This window comes from Pisolithus orientalis (assembly GCF_024613125.1).
Source record: "Pisolithus orientalis strain OTSU chromosome Unknown F5J12scaffold_27, whole genome shotgun sequence".
NCBI classification, from domain to species: domain Eukaryota; kingdom Fungi; phylum Basidiomycota; class Agaricomycetes; order Boletales; family Pisolithaceae; genus Pisolithus; species Pisolithus orientalis.
Window position 1 is genome coordinate 569,971 of NW_026260808.1, and position 18,513 is coordinate 588,483.

General features: G+C 45.4%; 1 protein-coding gene across 1 annotated transcript; it reads right to left on the minus strand.

Annotated features, from left to right (window-relative positions):
• Window positions 1-17,502: 17,502 nt before the first annotated feature.
• Window positions 17,503-18,202, minus strand: F5J12DRAFT_724288 (uncharacterized protein; the record flags this gene model as incomplete). The annotated part of the gene is made up of 2 exons (XM_051741527.1): window positions 17,503-17,958; window positions 18,029-18,202. The coding sequence occupies 2 exons, from the start codon at window positions 18,200-18,202 to the stop codon at window positions 17,503-17,505; spliced, it is 630 nt and encodes a 209-aa protein (XP_051597769.1).
• Between the last annotated feature and the right edge of the window lie 311 nt (window positions 18,203-18,513).

Sequence of the window (18,513 nt, forward strand, 5' to 3'; positions counted from 1 at the left end):
GAGCTGGCTGATGCACTGGCTGCAGTGGCTGCTTTTCCAGAGCCTTTCTCCTTCTTTTTCCCTTTTCCCTTGTTCTGGAACCACTTGGGTGCTTGCCCAGCTCTTCTGCCACCCTCTTCCCAGCATTGCTCTTTCATATGACCTTTCTTTCTGCAATTTTCACAAGTAGACTTCTTTCCATCCTTTGCTGAATAGGCTGCATCTTTGGAATTTCCAGAGTTTCCAGAATTCCCTCTCTTTGTCTGTGTTTTGTGCCTATCATATTCATCAGAAATTACTTTGATTATAAAGTCCAGAGATAGGTCCTTTTGCATGACTAGGGCTGAAGATGTCATAGCTGCAAGGTTGGAGTCATATGAAGCAGGAAGTGAACTGAGAATGATTGCTGCAAAGTCATTGTCTGTGATAGATTGTCCAAGTGCAGCAAGTTGTTCACACAGTGCATGCATCTTCTCAAAGTGAGCATGGACATTGCCTTTTTCTGCACAGCAGGATTCTTGGAGTTTTCTCTGAAGATTGATTGTGACAATGTGAGAGTGGTTTTGGAAAAGATCAGTGAGGACACCCCACACACTCTTTGCAGTCTCTTCCTTCAGAACTCAAAGGAACAATGATTCTGGGAGTGACACAGTGATCACTTGCTTGACATATCTGTCATCCTTTGCCCATTGCTGGAGTTTTTCTGGGTATTCACTGACAAGTTTTTGCTCAGTGGCTGTGGGCTTCCAGGAGGAGTCTTTTCCCACTGAAGGGTCCTCTGGTTTCGCATCCAAGCCAGTCAGGTGTCCAATCAGCCCTTTCAAGCTGACAGCCCATTCAACCCAAGCCTTGTAATATAACCAGTTGCTTCCATCCACATTTAGGGTTGGGACTTGTAAGGAATGATCGTCTTTCACCATAGTGGGTATTCTTGCTGTGTAATAACTCTTTCAGAATTAGAGTGTGACGGTGGGGCTCATAACCTAATGGAGGTATGAGTCTCCACACTATGTCAGTACCAAGTAAATGAGTGGGAATCTAGCTATACCCTCCTCAGTGTATGAAGTAGTCACTGAGGTGGAAAACAACAGTGCAGAAAATTTATGGTATGGTAATTGGTAGGCATAGTGACATCAGAATTTAATTCCAAGGGACAGGGAGAAACTCTGGGAGGCTACCATAACTCCAGAATGCATTCTTGACAACCTCATCACTAGGATGGATGAGGTTCCCATGACCCTCATTGGCATGGACATGTTCTTAAAGTGGCATGAAGACATTAGCTTGATCAACCACCCATGGCCTGAGTGGAAGACCACCCTCTCCCCTGCCAAAACTGACATTGCCAACCACAAGTAGCTCAACATTGTCAAGAACTGATATGACTACCACTGCTTGGGCCTCCCTATGCCACATCTTCTGCTGACACCACCACCACCTGCTCATGAGACCAAAATGCCTCAGAATGACAAAGGAAAACAGAATGCTACCAAGGCAGAGGTTGAGCAGATGGTAGCTGAGAGCTCATGCAGGATGGAAGTGGACAATGAGGGTGAAGATGAGGTGCCAGAAAAGGAGGAGGACAAGGAAGAACCAGTGCAAGGGAGGCAGAAGTGCAAAGTGGCCATGACACTGAAGTCCCATCAATCCAGAGGTTGATCCCATCCTAGGAAGCAGGTAATGATGGAAACCGACAAAAAAGATGACATTCCCACTCAAGGCAAATCAAAATGCAAGCCTCATCCACCATTGGATGGACTATATGGCCATGCTGCAACTGCTGTGAGAACAACTCCTCCCCCCAACCCTGATGCCTGCAAGTTGTGCATCAGGTGCAAAGTCAAATGTGAGAAGAACCCTGGAAAATTGTGCATCCCTTGTGATTGTCACAAGATTCAATGCAGCCATGCCAATCACAGCATTCCCACTCCAACTCAACAGAATCCATCACAAGCCAGGACCAAAAAATGAGCTCAAAGTCTGTCCCCAATTGTGGATGCCCCAGAAACACAAATACAGATGGAACATCCCTCAAAGTGACATGTTTCGATGGCTTCTAAAGCCATCAATGCTGGCATTGGGTCTGCCAACCAGGGAGAAATGATCACAGAGGGATCTCCACTCAGTAAGTGCTCAATTTCCAGGCCATTACCACTGACTCAAATTTTATTCAGAGATTTGTATCCCTGCATTCAAATGCAAGGACTCCTGCCCAATCCCAGCTGCTGTACAAGTGGAATTGATCATTGATGCTGGCCCATCTGTTGTGCAGGTGGGAATGGAATATATGGTACCAGGTATGTGTAATCACTCCACATTATCACTAAGTGTGATCATTAACCCTTGTATTTGACACAGATGCCCATGCAAACAACACCAGCACCCATCCAACTCCCAATTGCTGCAACTCCCAGCACACTGCCACACATCTGCACCCCAATCACCGAGGCATCAGCAACCTCCAATGCATTCAAAGAGTGAATCTGAGACTTGGAATGCAAACTCCTCAATGCCAAGGCCCACCACCAGTACTACAAAGATTGAATGTTGGATTTCCAAGTACATCAGGATGAGACTGAGCAGAGGTTGGATATGATGGCTTGGGAGCTTGAGGCTCTGTGCATTCAGGTATGTGGATGACCAGTGGGCAAACACCTCATTGATCTCTTTGGCCTGCTGGAAGATGAGACAAGGGTGGATAGGACAGCAGGATGAACAAGGTCATCTATAATGCTACACCCCCACAGTATATATGATGTTGTGGTTACATTTCACATTTTAATTGACCACTACAGCTTCATTGTAAATACAACCATTATTTCAGAGTGAGAAAAAGAAGATAATGGCTAGACAGCCAAAATCTCACTCTACTAAAACAGCTGCTGATGTATCCCAATAGATGGAAGCTTAAGCAAATGAGTGGACTTTGCGATATGCAAATGCTCACTTGGGGCTTAAAAAATGAGATCTCATTCTGCTAAAACAGCAGTTGATGGATCCCAATAGATGGAAGCTATTTGGATAGGCAGAACCTTGGCAAATGAGCAGATAAATGTTTCAGTTAGTTGCTGGTCATTGCAGCCCACAGACACATGAGCCTTTCAAGACAAATGATATGCATACCCATGTCAGACCAGACATGTCCATGATGGAAATCAAATATGCTGAGGGTGAGAGAATGGGCTAGCTTGCCACTGGATGTCTCCTGCAAATTACCTGCTGACCTGCTCATCAGGTACAGGGCAGAATGCAAGGGTGGGGGATGGAAACTGCAGGTTCACATTGAGTTAACATTTAACTACAAATCCTCATCCAGGAAAAACTGAATATCAGTCACATTCATGGCCTGCCATTTGCACTTGGCATGCTCTGCCAACCTCGAATACATTGCCCACTGCCTCACTGCATAACACCACACCCCTGGAGCTCCAATGTCACTGCTTCCCATCTGTATCTTGTGCCATTCTTTTGCTTGAAATCTGAAGAAACTTATAGCCCATTGGAACTCTGCTTTTACAAGCTCTTCCTCTTCTTCCCAACACTCTTTGACTGATTTTGCTCACAGCCAATGAATGTGATAAACTAATTGAAGCAAATTCATCAATCTTTCAGCACTGTTAAATGGGAAGGGCAACATACATTCAGACATCCAACTCTTTGATTCTCTGTCCCATGAGACATCAATTGACCAAAACCATGGAAGATGGGTTCTGTGGTGCTCATGTGCATTTTGGGAGAAGGCCACTGTCTGCACAGCAAGGTCTTCTTTATGCAGCTCTAGATAAGATAATGTCCTAAGATATCTGCACCCACCCCGAGTGCAACCATTGCATCTCTGCATCAACTATAAATCTTGGCCTGTTTGTTAACTGAGACATTGATAGTGCAAATCATATCCCAGGCCTGCATTTTAGTAGAATAGCTCTTAGCTGTCCACACCACCCCCCAAAAGACAACCACCTTGTCTGCCAATGTAAGATGAAGGCCATGTAGCACATCATTAGCTTGACCTGTGTGAAGCTTCAGCTCCATTTCTGCAAGATTTTGAAGCCCTCAAGTTCAACATGTGTCAATGCCAAGAGTGGATGGAAGTGGCAATTTGTCCTGCAGTCCTGCTGGGGTTCCATCTGAAGCTGGCAACTCATCCCCCATGTCATCCAGCCAACCATCATCCAAAGCATATTCCTGGTCTGAATTTGCATTGAGAAATGCAGTCTGCTGTATGGATTTGCCTGCAGATGCATTGGATCCCACTTCAAGGTGCAGCTTCAAGTAAATTGCAGCATCTGTGATAAAACCCAATTGTTTGGATGCAATGTGATCAGCATGGCATGCCATAGCCAATTTTTTCAATTCCAATGCCTGTTCCCCAACATCCTGTCTGTCCATGTGAAGTGAGGTTATGGCCTCTTCTAAGCATAAACCACATGCTAGCCAACTAGCTGCTCCATGTAGGCTTCTGCTGGGTCTGGGTTTCTCCAATAACTCTAGTTCAATTGCATGGACTGTTGGTGCTTCTTGAGATATGTAAGTATTTTGCATGTATCCAAAAATGCAGACACCATACCCACCCTTAATTGAACTTTGAAGATGTCCATGGCAGATGGGTCATCCATGTGATCATGCAGTGCACAAATCTCTTGCATTTGCCAGCTATTTCACTGCTCTGCAGACAAGGCTTCATCTAGCTTGATATATGCCTGCCTCACCATTGGCACTGCTGCTTGAGTGGCTTTGAGCTTCCACAATAGGCTATCCACTTAATCTGGGATGTCAGAGGGTGTGCTGCAAGTGGACCCTCAGACTAACCAATCTGAATAATCTTCATGAAGTTGGAATCATTCATCTGGAAATCCAGCAGTTCTTGGCAGTGTGGTGAGGTCATCCCACATGCAGATGTGGATGCCACAATAAGGATGGACCACAACATTTCAATAATTTCTCCATCTACCCATCTGGCCCCCTTGATGAACAGTGGGGCATACTATGCATAACATTCCTTCTTGTGCCTGTGCACATGCCAAATGCTGATTCCAGGAATAATCCAAAGAGATGATGGGATATCAATCAACTCACTTCGACCCACATGCTTCCACAGATTCATCATGCAGGAGCAGTTAATGTCATAGAAGCAAACCACTTGTTTGATCCCTTCCAGTATTGTATCCCAATGCATTTGCCAAAGAGTAGTCCATGTTCAACTGTCTGCAGCCCCATCAGTGGGTGTCAAAATCAATAATTCAAGCTCTTACCTTTCTCCTTTTTGGAAGTCAACAACACAATATGGATAAAAGCATCCATGCTGTGCACATGCAGTCACCCCAATTCCTGCTGCATGAAGCTTTCTGCAGACAGTGTTTGCCTGACTGATAGCTCTATGGTTGTTGCAGGTGGATTTCTGTGCCTGAGCTTGGATCATGTTTTGCATGGGTTGAATGAATTCATACCTCTGCCATATGCAGAGTGGCCTTCAAATAGTCCATGTACTGCAGATTGGTCACCATATATCCCAGTCCATCCATCAACCATATTTGATCTTTGGATTTCCACTCATGCATGTGTTCTGCTTTAAAGTTTCTGTCCATTACTATTGTGTGGGTGAACTGCCAGCTGGAGAATGTTGGACATATGAGGATTGCATGATTGGCACTGCTTACTGATCCAAATCCTCATTGGTATTGACATTTATTTCAGGCTGGGGGCATGCCATGCAAAATAATGCCAGACCACCTTTCTCTGCTGACCTGGCTGTCCCACAGAATCCATTCCATTTAAGTAGATTGAGGTATCACCATTTCCATGCAACCCATAGAAGCTCACAGTATCTATCCTGATTGTCCCTTCAGACATTCCAGCACTCAGAACCAAAATGCCAAATCTTACTGGAATGAAGTGTGGAAACACACTGAGTGTGATCCAATGCAACTTGCTGTAATAGTTCATACTGGATGTTCCACATTCCAGGTTGTCCCTCAGGAAGTCATCCAAGACCATGAATGTGAATGCAGTGCTTGGCTTCTTGAATGTTGAGGGAAATAGCTTGGCTCTGAGTAACTGTATGTACCAGGTTTCTGCAGTCTTGCATTCACACCAATTCACTACAATGAAATGAACACCTGTGACATCCATGATGGTGAGATATCTTGTCCCTGCTGGAGGATGGAGGTGCTTGGGGTTTTCTTCAATATCTTCCACATCTTCCCACTCTTGATCATCCATGGGTAGAGGTTCACCTGCTGCTGGCTGGGCTTGTGCAATCACTTGGGGACAGGGTGCTCTGCCATGTCCCAGGTGAAACTGAATGCCAGTCTGTGGCTTGATGTGAATGTAATTCTGGGCAACCAACTGATCTCTCACCATGTGGAGGGCCAATTCCTTGTAGAAGTCCCCTGTCCACTGTTGGATCCTGTGGAAAGGCAGGCTCTCATGACTCTTCTGGCAACATTCTGTGCAGAATAGGGGCTGATGCAAGCAATCTGGACATCTGTATATCCTGTCATTGCCACACCAGATGCAGTTCCTTGGCTCCAGGGGAGGCTTCCAGCTCCAGGAGTATGTTCAAGGACTCCCCCTTCCATGGAACCCTTTGCAGATATAATTGTTCTGCATCTGACACACCATGTGAAGTCAGCTTTTGGGTTGGCAAACTGCTGCATACCTTTTTCCTTGGTAACTTCAGTTGCTGGACTGGTGGGCTCATAATTTCATGTCCATCAAAGACTGAATCTGCCCATTTATTATAGTACATGTTGGAGTGAGACCTTGAATGCTTGGATGGTGAGGATTGGGGAGAATGGACAGGGGTTGTTGGATCTGGCTGTTTGATCACAACTTCTACCAATCATGATCTATATCTACCTCCAGTTCTCTGAGTCTTAACTTCCAGCTGCTTCACCTGATGGCCTGGGGTAGGACCAATCATTCTCATGCCCTTTTGAGTGCTTCCCTTGGCCATCTGGAGGTTGCTGATTTCAAAGTATGATGGTCAGTTGTTAGAAATGCTACTGCTAGTGCAAGTTGCTTTATCATTTAGCTCTATTGATGTCAGTACCTTAATACATGTCAGGGCATAAATACAAATGCAACTACACTGGCCTTGCACAATGCACAGTGCTGCCTTCTTCATGCACATTACCACTCAATCCCTGCCTGCACATTCCCTTCCTTCTGCAACATTACCTGGCCAATTTGCCTGGATTATGATGATGAATTTGGATGCTATATTAACTGATGCAGGTGAACCAAGATGTTCAGTATCAATATAAGTATGGATATGATTGGGCCAGCTAACTGACAGCCCAGATGCAAACTGGGAGCTAATCTGCCTTTGGTCAGGATCCTGTCAAAGAGATCAGCCTCATTGGATATTTTGGTCACTTCATGGAAGTCTGAACAAATTCCTTGGCCTGGCCACACTAGCACTGAAATGCATTGAGACCAAATGAGGGCACAAAAAAACTTAGTGGCCAACCATCTATTATACATCATTATACATCATACCACATCATACTCCATGGAGTCACAGTATGAATCAGACACCTGGGATCAGATGGAAAGAGATGATGCTGATGGTGAGCAAGACATGGAACCATCAGATGTGGGGGAAAGGGAGGAAGAAACATTTGATGTGGAAGAATTGGAAATCCTTGGGCACTGATGGCAGGAATGGAGGCAAGCAGGGAAGAAGAAGAAGCCTGCAGTCCTTGCTATCCATATGGGAGGAGATGCAGGGATTGGACAGGAACAAGGAGTTGAGAGAGAGTGAAGTCCAGACCAAGTGCAAGGTATGCTCTAAAAGTTCTGATGTGGATGCTCACAATTCAAAGCACCCTTGTAGCTAATACAAGGATTGATTGAAAAAGCCCCTCTGTTCAAAGAAGCCCCACATTACCCTTAGATCTGGTTACAAATACTCTGTGTGGGCAGTGGTCCACAAATTGTACCAAGTGCAAATACAGGAGAAGCTTGCAAAAATGAAAGTAGAAGAAGGGGATACTCATGGAACCAAGCAGATCCAACAGCATCAGAATGTGTTGACAGCTTTTATTCAGGATGACCTGACCAAGGAACAATTGGCTGCAGCTGAAGATATAGCAGAAAAGTGGAATGGGCAGGAAGGCCCTACACCAGAGATGAAAGCAAGGTGCAATTGTATGGGGTCAACTTCCCAGTCTTCAACTTATTCTGGTCCCCAGGAATGCAGCCAAGGTATGGGTACAAGTATGTCTGAAACTTTGCAATGGAGATGTGGAGGTATTGCAGAATGCACATAGTGTGTATGGCCAGGTGGAAAAATGAGGAGGGGACTATACAGGCATACACATGAGTCCATCATATTCTCCTCTAGTCCTAGGTGAGACTCATGCCATGAAATTATGGACTTCAATAATGAAATTGAGGATGGGATTCCCTTCAATGATGTCTGCACACTGGAAGGAAGCTGGTGAGATTACCTTGGGGAAACATTTAAGGAACCAGGAACACTGCCCAAGCATGATGGTGAGTCAAGTCCCAAACATGCTTGGAAAAAGATAGCTGCCAAAGTGATGAAGGCAGGCAAGGTTGACCCCATGAGTTTGGTGAAAAATGCCAATGGAGAGATTTGGATAGGAGAAATTGCAGGCCTTAGCCAGGACCAACTACAAAAAATGGTTTGCAGATTTGTGACTGCTCACTACTGTGAGTGTCAAGAGCATTTAGTGTCCTTCTCAATCTCTGATGAGTGCTATCAGGATTGGCATGTGGAAATCCCTCTTCAGCAGTGCCATTCAAGAGTTTCAGTCATCATCAAGAGGAAATGATAGCATCCTGCCATCTTCCTGAAGGTTTTAACTTTGACCACAACCCAAGTCACATGTGGATGACAACAGCTACCCAGCTGTTGACTTTTTGGTATAAATGACAGGAATCCCATCCAGATGATGTTTTTGGATTTCAGAAATGGATCAATTGATTTGGTAAGCTGCAGGCCACCAGTGGATAGAACTGTGGTACCCCTCCAGGTTGCGAGGCAGTGGAAATACTGAAAGATAGCTGCCCTAGAATGCAAAATGAATCCTGGGAAGAAAAATGTCAAGGGCAAGGGTAAAGTGCAAGAAGGGGGAGTGGCAGATAATAGTAGTGGATGATAGGGCAGATGATAGGGTGGATGACAGTTTGGATGATAGTGACAAGGCTCAGGCTAGTGATGTTGGAACAGATGATCCCTCCCTTAACAAGGTGTGCCATCTGTGATGTTCATGCATGACAGATCAGCACTAATGAAATTCTGGTCTTCAGGTATCTGGTGGGAGGCAAAACTGCACCAAGATGCCAATCCCTCATTGTTCCCACTCAAAGCCCTCAGCAGCTTCTGGTTCCCATAGTAGGCAGCCTTCTGCATGTCCAGCCCATGCAAAGACCCCCATGCAGCATCCACAAAATACAGCACTAACTGATGATAGTGGCAGGGAAAGCAATGGACCATGATTCTGATGATGAAGCTGATGAAGATGCTTCTTTGCCCACCATATCCAATTCAAAGAAATCAGGCAACATCTCAGAATAGTGAGCTTCCCACTATAACTTGTATTCCACAGCAAACCCTGATCTGGACTCAGGGAGTGAGTACTCAACTGAACAACAGGACTACTCAGAATATGCAGATGAAGATGAATTGGAGAGCATTCCTTTCACTGACCACCCAACTGAGAAGGGGTCAATGAGCTGATGAAAAGATGGACAGCTGAAATCTGCCCTGAAGTACACATGCAAGGCAAGTTCAGTCATGTTGAATCAGCTGTTATGACTAACAAATTTGCACTGTGTGTCAAGTAGGCTCTGTTAGAATCATGTGAGCCAGACATGAATCGACCTAGGGCAAAATACTTGTTCAAGTCCAACAATAATGGATCTGCAACCACAAATGCAGCATCCACAAATGTGGAACAGGGTGTCTCTTGGAGTACCTGGAAGTCACCTCACATCAGAAAGACCACTGCAAGGCCAGATGCAGATGCACCTTCTCCTGATGCCAAGAGATTGTGGAAGCAAACAGGCAGCAATTGGAAGTGGAAGTAGTTGGCAGCTATCCTTGTCTGGGGAACAATGCTTTTGTAAAGTTTTATGGCATGTATGGTAGCTAATGACACCCTGATGGTTGTGAGAGTTGTCTTTGATATCAGGGGAGATGGATAGTTGAGTGGGAGGGTTGAGCAGGATAATTGAGTGGGAGAGTTGAGCAGGACAGGTCTATGTATTGGCCATGTGGAAGCAGCTGGTAGCTATCTATGCAGGGGGCTATTGTTCTCCTGTGTATTGTTGTTCCTAAACTTTTGGCTACATCTGCCATTGTCCAACCTTGCTTCCCACAGTGTGAATGATGTTCTGGCTATTGTTCCTACAAGTTTAAATTTTGGTTGAACATTGAGCTATTGGTGAACCCACAGTCATCATATATGCCTGCCCAACAGTCCTGCCAAGTTTGTTTCTGTCATCAAGGTGAGGTTGTCATCATTGTTGGATCCAGCAACCTAAGCCATCCACAGCTACTGTAAGACAAATCAAGCCAAGGCAATCTAGCTCACATGGGACAGAATCTGAAAATCTGGAGGAGATGCTAGTACAACTGCATGGGCTGCATGAGCCTACCCCTCTGCCAATTTTCTCAAGTGGAAGGGCAGATATGGCCAGGTTGAACATGGATATTGCAGGCAGTGAGTGTGTGCAATGTCTCTGCAAGCTCAACAACAAACATCTTTTGGCCATAGATTCATACAAAAACTTGCTGGATCAGTTCCTGCATGAAAGGGAGCCAACTACTCCCCCAGAGGACAGAATCATGGGTGGTGGTGAGTTGGCAAGATTGCCCTTCAAGCTAATGAACAAACTACTTTCCTGGTAATAGATACATATGAAAACTTGATGAATTGGTTCCTGAATGAATGGGAGCCAACTGCTCCCCCAGAGGATGGTATGAACCTGGATCTATTCAAACAATTGCAGAATGCATGGGAACCATTGCCTCCACCTGTCACTTGTGAATCATCAAATGTGAGAGACAGGTCTCCTTGACCTGATTCTGGGGCTAACCTACTGGTTCAATTGCAGGATATGAGGGAACCATTGCCTCCCCCACTTGTTTGCAATGTACCCATCAAATCTTTTGACTTGGCAGCAGATGAGGACAATGGTGGCCACCCTCTGACTTTTGTCATGCCTGAATGATCAGAGATGAGGGATCATTTTGAAGAAATATGCAATGGTGAGTATTTCATGTTTTCCATTCATGAGCTGTTATATCCATCAATTATGTAGGTGAACTTCCATCTGAAGAGCAATCTCTTCAAATGGAATGTTGGGGATTGGCACTTGATCCACATTTCCATCAAGGTATGGGCCTGAGTTTGAGCTGATACATGGCTGACCTTGATAATTTTAGTCCTGTGCACCTTACATGCAGCAGTATCTCACTGCTGTGGAAATGCCACTCTGAGCAACATGCCATTTGATCCCACCCTTGATAGGCACCTTGTGCAGGCTGTGAATGCCATTGCAAGAGCATTGGGTGAGGCTGCAAGGGAACAGTATGGTGCAGCCTGTCAGGGCCTTTGTCTCATTAACATGCTGGATTTGATGGAAGTCATTCAATACCCACATTCTGCCTTCAAAGATTCTCCTGAGCTATTCATTGGTGGCCAACCACACCCATCTTGCCAGTCTGTGGTAGAGATGGGTGTCTGTTGATGCACATTAATTATATTTCTTACACTGGTAATATCTTACATAAGCACAGTCATTTCAGCACATTGTTTTTCCTTCATGCACCTCAGTCTTCTCCCAATAGGAGCCTGAGTATCTTCTCTTGTTAGTCTGTCACTACTCAGAAACACCCCTTCAGAAGGTTATGAGCCCCACTCAGCTCTAACCACTGCAGTTTTAATTCCAGTTGCTCTCTAGTTCTACAAGGTCATGCTAAACAATGTTGAATCCAACTCCATCTATCTCAGTTGGTCCTCAGACAGGTCCTTCTACTGCTACAGTCACTACTCTGTCATCATCTAGCAAGGTTGCTGCTCCCTTGAGTCAGCTCCATGATATTCCTTCACTTGCAGATGATGGAGGAAACTTTCAAATGTGGAACTTCCATGTACAGAGGGTTCTCAAGATTCAAGGCCTGTGGGAAGTGGTTGGTGGCTCAGCCACAAAGGCTCCTGATGCTGCCACTCACCCAGACAAGCATGTGGAGTGGATGATGAAAGATAGGGAAGCCAGTGCACAGATTACCCTGGCACTCAAGGACAAGCCTCTGAGTGGGGTCATGTATGCAAAAACTGTGTCAGAGACCTGGAAGCACCTTAGTGAACAGTACAAGGGAAAAGGGAAACAGACAATTGCCTACCTCATTGGAGAACTTTTTCATGGAACCCTTGTCAATGATAACCCAATGGAGACTCAGCTAAATGCAATGCAACAGAAGGCGCTCATACTGAACTCACTTGTACAGACTCTTGATGAGTCACTGGTTGCAATTGCAATGGTGATCTCCTTACCTGCTTCATACTCAGTCCCTTGAACCATTCTCATGTCAACAAATGACAAGTTGACTGTGGACTCTGTAATCTCACAAGTCCTCATAGAGGAGAGGACATGCCAGGGCTCACAGGGTCACTCAGCCCTCACAGCCAGAACTGGTGTGAAGTCAAAGTCTAAAGAGAAAGGGAAGGAAAAGTTGAAGATAAAGTGCTACAACTGCAAGGAGGTTGGGCATATGAAGAACAACTGCCCAAGCCTGAAAAAGAAGGCAGATGATGAGAAGACTCCATCCTTGTCAGAGAAGAAAGAGAAGGGAGCAGACAAGGCCAACCTCACAGTGAAGGTTGCCCAGGTAGTTGAGGATCCAGCTCTTTGGCTGTTCATGGCATGCATGAGTCCAGAAACCAGCCCCTCAGAGTGGGTGGTAGACTCAGGTGCATCAGCACATATGTGCTGCCAGTGGTGGTGGTTCACCACATTTAGGGTCTTGGAACCATCACAACCAGTCATTATTGGTGATGGGAGATCCATCATGGCAGTAGGGAAGGGCCAGATTGAACTCAACATGCAGGGGACTGGTAGTGGGGGTGGACAAACTATTCTACAGGACATCTACTATGTTCTGGCCTTGGACACAAATCTGGTGTTGGTTCCATCCCTCATGTCTAGAGGTCTCCAGGTGATGTTTGAAGGAAATGTCTGCAAGGTGCTTTCAGGAAACAAGGTTGCAGCAGTTGCAGAGAAATGCAAGTTGTTGTATGTCCTGGACACAACAGTGGTCTCAGGCAGTCACTCTGCTTATATAGTCAGTGACCCAGAAAGACTTGATGCATCAGAACCACTTACAGCCCTTGCAAGCTTTGTTGTCACATCAAAGGCATCTCTCGCCACCTGGCACTGCTGCCTTGGACATTTGAACATCAGGAATGTACTGAAATTGCTGGATAAGGATATGGTTGCTGGGATGGAGATAGCAGGACCTTGCAGTCATGAGACCCATAGCTGAAAGGGTTGTCTTGAAGGGAAGCAACATCAGAATCCTATACCACAAAGGTCAGACATGGAGAACCCAAAGGTTCTGCATCGGACATACTCAGATGTCTGTGGTCCAATGGAAACTCTTGTGCATACTGGACACAGGTACTTTGTAACTTTCATTGATGGAAGGTCACACCATCTTGTGGTCAAACTACTGAAGTCAAAGGATGAGGTCCTTGGAATGACCAAAGAATACTTTGCATGAGCTGAAGCTGAAACTGGGGAGAAGGCAAACTACCTTTGGACAGATGGTGGAGGCAAGTATTGCTCACAAGAGTTTGATGCCTACTTGAAGTCAAAAGGAGTGCATCATGAAAAAACCAATGCATACACACCTCAGGAAAATGGAGTGTCAGAGTGCATGAACCATACCTTGGTTGAATGTGTGAGGGCCATGCTAAGTGATGCTGGACTCCCCAACAAGTATTGGGGAGATGCTATACTACATGCAACCCATATTCTAAACTGACTGCCTACACAAGCTATCCAACAGCAAGTAACTCCATATGAGGCCTACACTGGAAATAAACTGACCATCTCCCATTTGTGGGTCTTTGGATGTGTTGCCCATGTTCATGTTCCAGAGGAAAAACATCAGAAACTTGATGCAAAATCACTTGAATGTACTCACCTCAGGTTCATGGAAAATTGCAAGGCCTATGTGTGCCTGCACCAAGCAAGTGGTCAAATCATCAAGTTTTGGGATGTTGTGTTTGATGAGGGTGACAGCAAACAGCCTACTCATGTTGCATTTGGTCAGAGTGAGCTGGTAGCAAAGGAAATGGTGCAGTCAGTCACAAACATGCAGACAACTGGTGGGCAAGTGCAACTTACCACACAGGAGGATGAGGGAGGCTCAGACAAGGTAGGGGAAGTGACAGATTGACCCCAAGTTGATTCTACAGGTCCAGCATGGTAGTCTGATGCCACAGGGAGCCAGGGAGGTGCTTCAATGGGTCATGATCAAGGACAATCAATGCTCAAGCCCACAGAGGCTGAAAATGAGCCAAGTCAGGCAGATGAGCAAAGTTCTGGGGTAGAAATGCCTAGAACTCACCCAGAAATCTTCCAGAGGGCAAATCGAACGATGGAAAGACATCCTACAATGTCCAGAGGTCCTCCAGTGACATATCCACAGCCAGTACCACCTGCTGAGGTCAGGAGATCCTCTAGGGCCAGAAAGGCTCCAGTTCAAGATGATGACCCAAGATATTTTGTCAATGCTTACCAGAGGTCAATGTTGATGAGGGAAAAGGGCCAGGGGAATGCTGAGAGAGATGATGGAAGGGCAGAGGTTCATGGTGGGGGTGTGGCCGAGTGCGAGGTTGAGGTGTGGCAGTCAGGCAAAAGTGCTGACTCAAATCAACAAGACCACACAGCTTACCAAGCAAATTCTGCATGTGACAACAAGCCTACAATGTTCAAGGACACTGTAAATTGCCCTGATGGCAATTGTTGGTATGCAGCAATGGCAGATGAGCTGAATATGTTTCAGAAGCTCAGGCTGTATGAGGAGGTTGAATGGCCCTCAGATCAAAAGATCATCAATTCAAAATGGGTATACAAAGTAAAGTGAGGACTGACAGGTGACATCAAGAAGTACTAGGCACATCTCATTGCTAGAGGGTTCACTCAAGTTCACAGAGTGGACTATACTGATATGTTTGCCCCTGCTGCAAAGTTTACTACTATTTGAATCTTGCTCACTCTCACAGCCAAGTATGACCTCGAGTTACACCAAATGGATGTCAAGTCAGCCTTCCTGAATGGAAAACTGGATGAAGAAGTCTTCCTTCGACCTCCTCCCAGGTTCCATACATCTGCAGATGTAGTTTGGCACCTTCACTGTGCTCTTTACAGCCTAAAAAAAGCTCCAAAGGCTTGGTATACCTGCTTGAGGGAAGTTTTCAAAGCCCTAGGCTTTGTACACAGCAATGCAGACCACAGTTTGTTCTACAAATTCAAAAGTGGAGTTCTGATTATAGTCACTGTCTATGTGGATGATAAACTTATCTTGTCAAAGAGTCATGATGCTATTGACCAGCTCAAGACTCAGCTCTCCTCAGAGTATGACCTATCAGATTTGGGCGATCTTAGGAATGGAGATCATCCAAGACCATGATAAAGGAGAAATCGAGCTCTCACAGGAAAGATATGTCAAGTCTATACTCTGGCACTTCAGGTTGCAGGATATGTGCCCTGTGGGTACACCTATTGAACCCAGTGTTGGAACATAAAATGCCCCTGTGGTACTTGACCACTGTGTGATGTTTTGGCTGCTTACATGAGCTGAAATAGCACACATACTTGTAGTATTTTCTACTAGTATTCCCTCAGTAGTTTGTTCACTACTGAGGTAGCCTACAGATATTTCTACACCCAGTCTCAAACTTGAGAAACTTGATCAGGCCAAGTTGGATGTTGCATGCTATCAGAGTGCTCTTGGAGCCCTGATGTATTCTATGTTGGCTACTTGCCCTGATCTTGCCTATGCAGTGGGCATCCTTAGTAGGCATGCAGCAACTCTGGGTGAGTGCCACTGGGTGGCCCTCAAAAGAGTCTACCACTACCTTCATGGGACTGCTACCTTGCATCTCTGCTATTCTGCAGCATCAGGACCCACTCCAGCTGGGTATGCTGATGCAGACTGGGCATCTGATGTAAATGATTGACCTTCTATCACTGGCTATGCTTTCATCCTATGTGGTGGTCCAGTGAGCTGGTCATCAAAGAAGCAAACCTCTGTTGCTCTTTCAAGCATTGAGGCTGAGCATATGCTATTTTGGCAGCTGCAAAAAAAGCTATTTGGATCTGCACACTGCTTGGTGAAATAGACATGGCTGCATGAACTGACCCCACCCCTCTCCATGTCAACAATCAATCAGCAATTTTGTTGGTGAAAAATGTGATGTTTCATGACCATATGAAACACATTTCCATTTGCCATCACTTCATTCAAGAGAAGATCAAGTCAGGGGACATCTCCATGGTGTACTTGCCTACAAACATGCAGCTGGTGGATGTCTTAACCAAAGGACTCTCTAGAGATAAGCACACTCATTTTTCTATTGGCTTAGGGGTTACTTATTGAGATATTCACTGTTGAGTGGGTGTGTTGATGCACATTAATTATATTTCTTACACTGGTAATATCTTACATAAGCACAGTCATTTCAGCACATTGTTTTTCCTTCATGCACCTTAGTCTTCTCCCAATAGAAGCCCAAGTATCTTCTCTTGTTAGTCTGTCACTACTCAGAAACACCCCTTCAGAAGTGTCCTCTACTTGGGGTGTCAGATCAAGGCAGCCACTGTACACCTGAAGCAGACTGCCAATATCACAAGATGGCCTGTGCATTGGTTTGCAAACATGGCATTGGACTTGGTAGGCTTTGAATCAATTTTTCACAGCATGGGACTGATACATATTGATTCAGAATCAGCTTAATAGCTTTATTCTGGTAATGGTGTCATGTGCAAGTTTTACTCCTCCCCTCCCAGCATGCTACCATGTGTACCTCAGGCACCAAGATGACAAGGTCAGCTTCCACAATCAAATGCAACTTATTCCCCTTAGCACATTCTCCATCATTAACCATATCAGCACAATCATCCCACATTGGACCCAGCATGCAGCTGATCCCCATTCTGGCTTTACAACCCCTTGGTGGCTGTATTGTTCAGATGAATACCAAGCAGATTCTCAACTATTACAAAGCAAGGGGTTGTTTTCTGCAGCCTGGGATTTTTTCAAGGTATGCTGCTTATACTCATCACTGCAAACAGTTGATGATGGCCCAGGGCTTATGGCCATTGCCTGAGGTGCCAATCACAGACTGTCTCAATGGCCATTTGGATGAGCAGATCAACTACTGCATTGAAGACATTCAGAAATATGCCAATCTTGTTGACACTCAGGGTCAAGAAATCAACCATTTCTATGCTAGGTGGTGGGCATTCCACCTCAATAGTTTACCTGTTTGCCAGGCATGCTCTGTCCCTGTCTACAGTGCCCACCCCATGTTCCAATGCTGAGCCTGAAAATGTGATGATCATCCTGGGGTTGTAGCACAGCCACAGATCCAATGTTGGAATGAAGTCCAAGGGTGGGTAGTCTCCCACAGTTACAAGCATGTCATACCACAGATCCTGTCCATTGATATCCCTGTGATAACAAGATGCCTGATTCACCATCATGGACATGCTGCTATATGTGGAGCTCCATATTGGCAGTATGGAGGTCATATCTGAATCTGCCCACTGTTCCACCTGTTTGCCAAGGCAGATCAAAGCTTCCCTGCCATCTGCATACACTTGTGGATGAATGACATGCAGGATTGCAGATAACAGGGCATTCATGTTGGACATTTGGTTGACCCATTCCCTTGCAGAAGTGTTTGCTGTCCTGGATTTGAGCAGCCATGAGACCTCTGGGAAGCCATTTTGGGGCTTCATGATGATGAGTGCTTTATTCACAAGGTGGGAACTGATTACCCACCTCATGACCCTGTTGAAACCACATGGGTGACAGGTTGATGGAGCCTTTCAATTCAGCATTACCACAGAAATATGACTTGTCAATCCACCATGCCTGTGGGGAAGCCTTTATGCTCTCCTGAAGTGGTTCCCTCAGAAGATGAAGGTGGTTCCATATGTCAGCCTGCCATTCCATTCAGTCAGTAAAATAGGATATTCTGCATTCCCTTACCCTTCATTTTGGGCTGAGAGCATCCAGCAAATACCAAACATGGATGGTGTTTGAGTTGGTCACCAGAATGGATGGCTCAGTCACTTCTGTGTATCTCTCAGCAGCTTCTGCATTGGAGGTTTTCCACCCCAGTTTGTCCCAACATTGACTGTGGAAAGATGAAAACTATTGGACCATTATGATGGACTTACTTGGGTGATGATAGGCCTGCAAGATTCCTGATGATATGTGATCCACTTCACATAACAGTGGAAACAGAATCAATATATCTGGAA